The sequence below is a fragment of the Coccinella septempunctata genome, chromosome 1 (assembly GCF_907165205.1).
Source record: "Coccinella septempunctata chromosome 1, icCocSept1.1, whole genome shotgun sequence".
NCBI lineage: Eukaryota > Metazoa > Arthropoda > Insecta > Coleoptera > Coccinellidae > Coccinella > Coccinella septempunctata.
The window spans coordinates 45,044,714-45,054,335 of NC_058189.1; the positions used below are offsets into that span (position 1 = coordinate 45,044,714).

The 9,622-nt window shown below is 38.4% G+C and overlaps 1 protein-coding gene across 2 annotated transcripts; it reads right to left on the bottom strand.

Annotated features, from left to right (window-relative positions):
• Positions 1-1,536: 1,536 nt before the first annotated feature.
• Positions 1,537-9,201, bottom strand: LOC123316037 (dnaJ homolog subfamily B member 1-like). 2 transcript variants are annotated; one of them, XM_044901950.1, is made up of 5 exons: positions 8,443-9,201; positions 4,625-4,827; positions 2,817-2,926; positions 2,571-2,737; positions 1,537-1,685 (listed from the first exon to the last, which is right to left on the bottom strand). In XM_044901950.1, exons 1-5 carry the CDS (start codon positions 8,750-8,752, stop codon positions 1,564-1,566), a joined length of 912 nt encoding a protein of 303 aa, XP_044757885.1. In that variant the 5' UTR covers positions 8,753-9,201; the 3' UTR covers positions 1,537-1,563. The 2 variants fall into 2 exon arrangements, with proteins under 2 accessions (XP_044757885.1, XP_044757892.1); XM_044901957.1 differs by having other exon boundaries at positions 2,513-2,737.
• Positions 9,202-9,622: the final 421 nt, after the last annotated feature.

A 9,622-nucleotide genomic window follows, 5' to 3' on the forward strand; every position in this document is an offset into this window, starting at 1 on the left:
ATAATGATTTAAATTTATTTTTAGGTCCAATCTGGTAAGCTTTCTTTTATATGGTTTCCAAGTAACGTTACGAAATTCTAGTATGAGGAATTCGTACAAGAACGACCCCAAACTGGGCTAATTTGGAAAATGACCTTCAAAATTATTATCATCTTAAGATCCAGTTGTACAGTTCATTTTAAAGCCGAATTCTAAGTTGAACACAGCTCAACTTTGAAGGTTCCGTTCGATTTTGTTTGAACGGGAATTAACATCGAACTCGGCTTCAATCTGAACTGTACTAGGCCTCAATCATTACGATTGATCTCAAACGAATTACAGAGGAACAGAAGGGACTTTGAGATCGCTTTCTCAAAGAAATTCATGACAGCCAATCTTCCTAATGTTATAGCCTTTTCTGAATTCATGTAATTTATTTATCGCTTATTTAGTTTATCTCACGTATGACTCCATATTTTGACCTCCTCCCTTTGCATGTCAATTAATTCTTCAGAGTATATATCACTCACCTGTGAAATGTTCTACCAACGTCCGTTTGTTTTTGTGTTGTATTTAGTAAAGCCACAAGATGCACAACTCACCATTTTCAATTATGTAGGTATTTGTTTACAACTTTGACAGCAATGAAAACAAATGTTGATAGAAAATATAATACATTAAGGTGCCCAGACGTCCATCCGAGAAATATTTGAATATTTTTCTCAAGAATATTTGAGATGGACAATAAAAGAAGAAAGTGCAAATTTACGGAAGATCTTTCAAAAGAATTTCCATTCTTTAAAAAAACAAAACATGATTCTGAAGTCGAAGTGGGTCAATTCAGCATTGCATTTGGAGAAAGAAGAGATATTCTGCGAGATGTTTCAAGTTACAAAAAATAAATGGTTAATGCAGCAGCGTCTCCCTTCCCCTGACCAAATATTTCAGACATTCAAATTTTGGGGATGAAGATGATTCTCTATCAACGCCTGAAGCCCAGTTTTCATTCCACAGTGTAATGCATAACGATTGTATTAATATCATTATATTTTCGTTTTCGTGTTGTGATATTTATTTATTATTTCTCTGTTTTCAATAAATTAATTTTTTATCACCATACGGGGTAGGAAACTGAGTAGCTGGAAGCACATACAGGGTGAGTCTTTGATTCGTACAAATATTTCACACTAGATTCTTGAGTTCGAAAGAAACACTTTTTTTTTCTTTGCCATTTTTTCCGAATCAGCTGGGTTCAAAAGATACAGCTTATTGAAAAACGTAAAAATGTTATTTTCAAGTTCTCACAAACGGTTTTATCGAATGAAATGAATTTCGCAATATAGTTTTCGAGAAATAAAAAATATCTGTGAAATTCGAAAAATTGGGAACTTTGACCGAACGCAATTCTTTATAAAAGATACACAGATGTATCCAAAGATATTACACACCAGCCAAGAATGCCAGATAGGACCGGCGAACTCCAGAACAGCCGTGTTGAGCCGTCATAGTTTTGAAGTTACAACATTTTTGGTTATGAAGTGAAAAGCACCCTATTTGTATGTTTATATTTTATAATCAAAAAAATCACATATACAGAACTCTTTGCATTTCATACAAATTTTCACAAGAAGGTAACCGCATCTTCAGTAAATCAGATATCTGTTTCGAATTTTTCCTCTCCCTAGCCAACTCGAGCAAGTAGTTTCCTGCAAGCAGAGCAATGTTGATAAAATTTTCCTTTCTTCATGTGCATTTCTCGAAGAAAAGGTATAAAGAATTATTTAATCTTCTAAAGGCTGCATTCATGACACTGAATTGTGACAATACATATTACATTTTCAATTTGACATTCCATAGTTTCGGAGTACCAATGATCACCTACCACAAAAATGAAGGCAGGTTCAAAAACTTTGAAGGTGTCAAATGAAGAAAACAGTATCTAAGATAAGGTGTAACAAAATGAAACCCGGTCAGTGTATCAATGATATAAACGGCTTCCCACTGGACAAGGTGTAGTTATTTTTGAGGTAATTAAACAAAATAATTGATTCCTTTCTTAAAGGGTAAAATGTGGATTCTGTCTGAATAGGAGAAAAGAAAACGACACAAAACTGGAACATTTCGTCATTTCTGCAAGCGTCTCTCGAAGCTGATGATACATACTTATACTTAGCGGAGAGCTTTCATGGACACCAGACTTTCCATGCACAAATCGGAGGATCCTTTCATTCACTACATTACTCAACCGCAATTTTTAATTTCAGTATTATTCAACTCACTCAAAGTTGTCAGTTCTAATTAAGAGAACGAGATGCGATGGCATTTCTATTTCGTACTCAATCATCGATCCCAAAGTAAAGTTTCTACCCGAAAATATCTCTTCCTACGAAAATCTGCCGCCGTATTAGCTATTGCCCAGCTAGCCCACTCAACCATAATAAAACCATAAGGGTACGGTTTTCATAATATTTTCAAATCGAATCATAGGTTTCCATCAACCTCTATCTAGTTTATCTGTGCACTCGCGAATTACCATGAATAAATCACTCAGACTCGACGAAGATTATACCAAACTAATGAAAAACATTTACGGTAACTCCTCTCGTTGTAGCAGGCGTACTGCAAGTTCGTAATTGTTTCAATTTCAACTTCGTTGTCCAACTGAGTGATCGCCAAACCAGAATTTTCCATAAGGAAGTTTTCTTTCACATAATAAGGTATCCTCAGGTTATGGGTATATCTCAGCATGGGGTATTTCCTGTAAATTAACTCATATAACATCGCTCGGAAATATGAGGTGAACTTTCAGAGTACGCAAATATTATTTGGTCACTCACACAGATTTCTGAAGGCTATACGATGGATCGTGCATGAAAGAGGTTGTCACACAGGTTAGGATGATTGCAAAAATAATCGGCCATATCAACTTCAGGGTGAAAGTCTCATACTGAAGAAAAGAAAATGGTATTTGAAAACTTGGAAAAACAATTTTACTCATTTACAGGGTGGGCAAACTTCGATGGAATAGAATGGCAGCTCTGTAAGCGTAAGAGCTAGGGAAAAATAGATGGTACGTTTTCGATCTCCTCGATTTTCAAAAGATTGTTAATGGCCAAAACCGCAACCCTCTATCTTATTTTGGGGGCTTTATATGGGCTTGTCCAAGTTATTGGACTCGTCCATAACCTAATTTATGTAGGTACTTTTTACATAAACAGCTATTATGCTCCCAAATTGTGTCAGGTTATTAAATGACACAGGCTTTGCTTTTAGGGGATTTTCTTAGGTTTAGGTTTATTATTCAAATATTAAAATTATGACAACCTTGTAGATTTCAAAGAATCAACCTCCGTATTATTACTAATATGAGAGATTTGAAGATCACTTTCATGTCAGATATTCGAAAGGATGAAAAATTTTTCAATATGAAATGAATGACATTTTATAAACCTGAATATGTTTCGAAACATTTTCATCTAATAGATAATCTAATCTAGTATCACAGCCTTTTCCAACACTTTCACAAAATACTGTGCTACTATAATAGTATAGGTTAATTGGTGAATATGAAGTAGTAATGGAAATTCTCCTAATTTCCTCATTTCCCAAGCATTTTCTCGAATATCCGGAATGAAAGTCACTTCAAAAATCTCTCATAACCTGACACAACATAGAAGCATAAAGATCATTACCATTTTATCAATGAAAATGACCTGCCAACAGTCCCAACTTGACCGAACTAGTTTTTGAGATTTTTTATTGGAAGAACAATTAGAGATACGACTTATATTATATATTCTGAATCAGAGAAAATATGGGATTGGAATATGTAAAAATAACATATATATTCACAAAAATTAAAGTTACCACTGTATCACTGAAGTGGTGGACTGAAAAAAATCTTTGACTACGCCACTGCATTCTATATGAAAAAGTGTATGTAGAATGTGACATTTTTTTTCGATATCACTGTTACTTCACGAAATAAAGGCACCACTGGTACCAGTACGAAGTGCCGTCAATTTTTTGAAAATCGAGGTCGGAAACGTGCCATCCATTTTTCCCTAGCTTTTACGGTTATAGAGCTGTCATTCAATCCCATCGAATTTTGCCCACCCTGTAAACTGTATTAGTGTTATACTCATCCTATCATTTTTTCGCAACTATTCATGTTTTAAAAGTAATAAATCAGGCATTGTTCGGAATGCTTCGACTTCTCTATATAATTCTAACGCTTCTCACAAAAAAGAACCAGCAAAGCTTTGCTAAATTGACTGCTCAATGTAATAATGTAATATATTTCAGTAATGAGTAAACTCGTGAAAAACGATGTTACGCATCAATCATAGATTAATAAAACACTATGGCATCAATGAATCGATGTAATAAATCTGCTGACAATAAAGGTGCATACAGATAACTCTGATGTGACGTGAGACCACGTCATAATGCGCGTGATTCAAAAATCTAAATTAGGATTTTGCGCGGAAACGTTCAAATCGTTCTGACGTGACGTGGGAATACTCGTGTATTCGTTTGTGACTCCTCCTATTGGACTTTCTGTTTGGGCAGGTGTGTGAAACGTCCGTAAATCGACAGACTGAAATATCAGTTGAATATAGTCAACATTCACATTTGCACTTACTTTTGTAGTTTTATCATACAATCCACCATTATCACCTTCAGATGAATTGTGCTCCGAAGCATTTTCTGAACTATTACCATCCTGCTTCCCTGAGAAAGTGGATCTGAAACTGCAGCTACTAGAAGGAGCGAACACTGCTTCTGGTCCGTAAATATCATACTGTCTTCGTTTTGTTGGATCAGTCAGAATCGAAAGAGCATTTCCTATAACATTTTCATTTGATTATAAATATGGTTTTTCATTGGTTCATCAAAAGATCTTCATCAACAGCTCATATCATGATGAAGGTTTCGGCATATAAATATAAAAGTCATATTTGAATATAATTACACAATGAGCTGTTTGTTTTAGATTATGATATAGGTTATTTCTTCACATGCTGCCTGGATTTTGTAGAAATACATGTAAAATAAATCATATATTTCGAATTTTCTTCAGCAAAATATTGTCAACAAAGACACAATTTTTCTAAACACTTTTTTACCTATTCCAAAAGGTTAGAGTGAACTGTTCTTTTTATGAAATGCATTGGAGTGCGAAGGCCTGTTTTAATTTTTCTTGGAGAACAATTATAAACCCAGCAGTTGGCATGATTAGATGGTCCAACGAAAATTTTACACCTCGATTTTCCGATTTCCGATATGGAAATGTCTGCTTTTTTATTACCGTAACTTCAACCCCCTGGACTGGTAGAAAGATATATCAGGGACGGTGCGTTACAGACGTACCAATTACACCCCTGCCAGCATGCTTACCAAATAGGCAAATCAGTAGATTCTGCTCTTCACTCGGTAGTCAACTGCATTGAGGACGGACTACATCACAAAGAATGGACACTGGCTATATTCCTGGATATAGAGGGTGCATTCAACAACACTGCGTTTGGCGCGATGCAAGCTGCGTTGTCCAAACATGGCGTGGAACCGACACTTTGTCGTTGGGCGAGGTCTCTGCTGAGGGATCGCAGCATGACTGCTCGGCTAGGCGGCTCGACAATCTGGGGCTCACCGGGAAGGGGATGTCCGCAGGGAGGTGTTTTATCACCTCTACTGTGGAATCTTGTCCTGAATGGGCTCCTGGTCGAGCTGACAAGGGCTGGGCTCGTTGTTGTGGCCTATGCGGACGACCTTGTCCTACTGATCAGAGGTAAGGTAATCAGTGTCATCTTCGATCTGATGCAGAATGCCCTGCGTATGATTGAACGATGGTGCTTAGGGAACGAACTCTCGGTCAACCCTGGTAAAACAGAGATGGTTCTTTTTACTAGGAGGAGGGTGCCCCACAACATCAAGCTTCCTAGCTTGTTTGGGATTGGGCTCACCCTATCCGAGCAAGTTCGATATCTCGGTGTGACACTGGACCACAAGTTATTGTGGAACAAACACATTGAGATCCAATCGAGCAAGGCTAATGTAATTTTTTGGTCTACTCGGAGAGTGCTTGGAAAAGGATGGGGCTTCAAACCACACATTATGCACTGGCTGTATACTGTAGTGGTGAGGCCTATCCTTACCTATGCATCACTGGTGTGGTGGACTTCCATGGGGAAGAATTCCAGCCGCACCATTATGACTAGATGTCAGAGGAACGCATGTTTAGCCATCACAGGCGCTCTGAGATCCACCCCTACGGCAGCTATGGAGTGTCTGCTGGGACTACCACCTTTGGACCTTGCAGTTACACAGGTGGCCATGAAGACAGCTCTTAGAGTTTGGGAACAGGGACAATGGCGCGATAGAGGACTATTCAGGGGGCATGCGAGGGCTCTCAAGATGGTGAGGGATGCCAACGCATCCCTTCTCCATAGAGGGGACCGCGCGGGCACCAGCTTCTATTTTGCCGAACCCTACAGGGTAATTGTCCCTGACAGAGACCTTTGGTCTACACCAAACAGGCTTCTTGAGCCCGAAGGTCCCACTTGGTTCACTGATGGCTCTGTGATGCCCACAGGGACTGGAGTGGGAATTGTGGGACCTCGTTTCAATCTATCCATCCCCCTAGGGAAGGACTGTTCCATAGTGCAAGCGGAACTGTATGCTGTTCTAGCCTGCACACTGGAGAATATCCGCAGAGGGTACTCCGGAAAACACATCTATATTTGCTGTGACAGTCAGGGAACCCTGAAATCCCTTTCTGAGGAAAGGGTTAACTCACACCTAGTAAAGGAATGCAGAGAGGCTCTGCGGGGGCTAGGATCTGATAACATTGTGAAAGTTGTCTGGTGCCCGGCTCACGCAGGACTTCCGGGGAACGAGAAGGCAGACAAACTTGCAAAGCAGGGAGCCCGCTCAGCTTTTGTAGGTCCAGGACCGGCGCTGCCTATCTGTCGTACATCTGTCAAGAACTTCTTTAATAGTTGGCTGGACAGGAAATTTTCCTCTGGATGGAGCATAGAAAGTGGTCTCAGACAGTCGAGGCTTCTCATTGAGAGACCATCCTCTGTGCCTGAGGTCAAAAAACTCTTAGCTCTTGAGAGGAAACAACTGAGTCTAGTGACTGGAGCAATGACTGGCCATTTGTTTAACAAAAACTCAAATAGAATGGGACTGACTAGCCGTTCCCTGTGCCGCTGGTGCAGGAGCACGGAGGAAACGGTTGAACACATTTTGTTCTTCTGTAACAACCTTGAGGACTTAAGGATGACACATCTAGGAAACAGAACACCCACAGCTCCTATGGTGAGAGGGACACCTCTCTGTCGACTTGTGGCATTTTTGTCAGCATGTCACAGAGTGTAAGTCTCTCCAACTACAAGCGGACGAACAATGGGTCACGAGGCCTCAGTTCAGCCCGGTGGGGCACCGCACGTAGAAGAAGAAGAAGAACCCCCTTTTACAGGGTTGAGCACAACCCCTTGCCCCTAGGTTTTGAATGAAGATTAGTGGTGTTGTGATAACTTATTTTGAAGATAGTATCGACCCTAAAATTTCGCTTCAAAATATCCACAATCCACTATTTTACCTGTCATTCCATTATCGATGAATATTTTGAAGCGACATTTTAGGGTCAGATAGTAGGTACTCGATACGATCTTCAAAATGAGTTATCACAACACCCTTCATCTATATTCAAAATCAAGGGGTTGTGCTTCCCCCGTTAGAGGGTTGAAGTTACGGGGATGAAAAAAGCGAAAAAACTGTTTCCCTTGAACCACAAATTGATGGGTCCGAGAGATTTTCCACATATTCATTTAAAGACGTAAAACGCAGGTGTTAATAAGTTTTCGTTGCACCATCCTGTATATCCTATAATTCTATTTCCACAAACCTATCGTGTTTTTCTTGGCAAAATCATAATGTAGAACGTTGAATGTTGTAATTTCATTCGATTGAAATACATAAGTTCCCCCAACATTCTATCATAACTAGATCTGGGTATTTCTGCATTTACCGCCAAAATTGACGAAAAAGTTTCTATCGCGCGTACGCATTGGAAACAGCTTTTCAAATTCGCAAAAATGTACAGGGCGTCCCAACTAAGAAACTTTAGGATATTTCTGGTGAAACCTCATAAAATCTCACTTCCAGATAGCTAGCAAAATTATTTTTTCACACATTCATTAGCTTGATAATAACTATTCATGTACATGATCCATCCCCATTTTCTGCAGAAACGATAATCATTAGGTAGGTATATCATTAGGTAGGTATATCAGTCTCTCTCAATTTGGCCGTTTTATTTATTTCATATTAGCTATAGTATTTCTATATGTTACTAATTGTATAGGGTAACTTTTATGCGTTCACTCCGATAAACGACTATTTTGCTAAATTCATCAGATATATGGCGAAAAAAGTAAAAAGTCAATAATCGCTCACTTATCGCCTTGAAAGCTTCACCTGCGCCAGGATGCTTAGTTTTATCTGGATGGAGTAGAAGGGCCAACTTCTTAAAGGACTTTTTTATGTCCTTTTCGGTGGCACTATTTTCTATTTTTAACATATCATAGTAATTGTCAGTATTTAGTATCTGATGAATGATTCGATCTAGTTCTTCGGCTGTTTGGGGACGACTTCCAGGTCTGGATGAATTCTGTTTTCTCAACTGTGCAGACGGTTTTGCTTCATATTGAGGTAAGTCCTCTATGGAAATGAGTAAATCTGAAATATTCAGACATGTAATTGCCATTACATGTTGAGGAATGTGATTGAAAGAACGTGTCCAACACCTCAAACACACTTTGAGCAATTTCAGAAGGATACAGTTTCAAAGACTTTCTCAAATATTTTCGAGCCTTTACTGCATTCTTTTGCCCTATGAATTTTTCGGCAATTTCAATACAATGAATAGCTTCATCCTTGTTACTTTCCATTTTGAAATTTCAGTTGCATTGTAAAGTTTCGAGAACTATTTTTTTCCATAACCGTACATGAAATGCACGTCAAAAACTGACATTCAATTAACCTATTTTTTGAATAATGAATGAATGTGTTGCACTAGTTTTTGCTATATAGCTTTCGTGCTTTCTACTTCCGCCCATTTCCATAGCGAATTCCATGGTAAAATTTATGTTGCACTAGACTGGAACTTTTGAAATTATGCACTCAATGTAAAAGGTAAAATCGATGATAAATTTTGCCATTAAAATCTGAAATACTACCTCAAAACTCCCTATAAGCATTAATGAAGCCGTTGACAAAGATTTTCCGCAGAAAACATTGATAACATCATTTAAGTAGTCGGAAACCCTATCGAAAACACAATGATAAAACCATATAAAATTTTTTATAGCATTCCTCAAACTTGTCTGCAACCATTTTGCAGTTTCACTCCGTCTGAGGGACGGCATGGCATGGCCGATGAGATGAATGCGGATAATCTAAATTCCAGAATAAGACGTCTGCGTGAGTTCTATTTGATTCTGCATTTGTATTAACGAAGAGTTACTCTTTGGCAAATATTATAGAGTTAACTCTATAATCTTTGCTCTTTGGTATTACAACCAAAGGAACTGTTTTTGGTAGAGAAAATGTATATGTTCCTTAGATTCATTCAGTT

Coding starts and splice junctions, on each gene's coding strand:
- LOC123316037 (XM_044901950.1), bottom strand. CDS start 8,752: ATGGCAATTACATGTCTGAATATTTCAGATTTACTCATTTCCATAGAG. Junction 2,927..4,624: donor TGTATGATAAAACTACAAAA/GTAAGTGCAAAT, acceptor TCTTTTCTTCAG/TATGAGACTTTCACCCTGAA. Junction 2,738..2,816: donor TATAGCCTTCAGAAATCTGT/GTGAGTGACCAA, acceptor GTTAATTTACAG/GAAATACCCCATGCTGAGAT.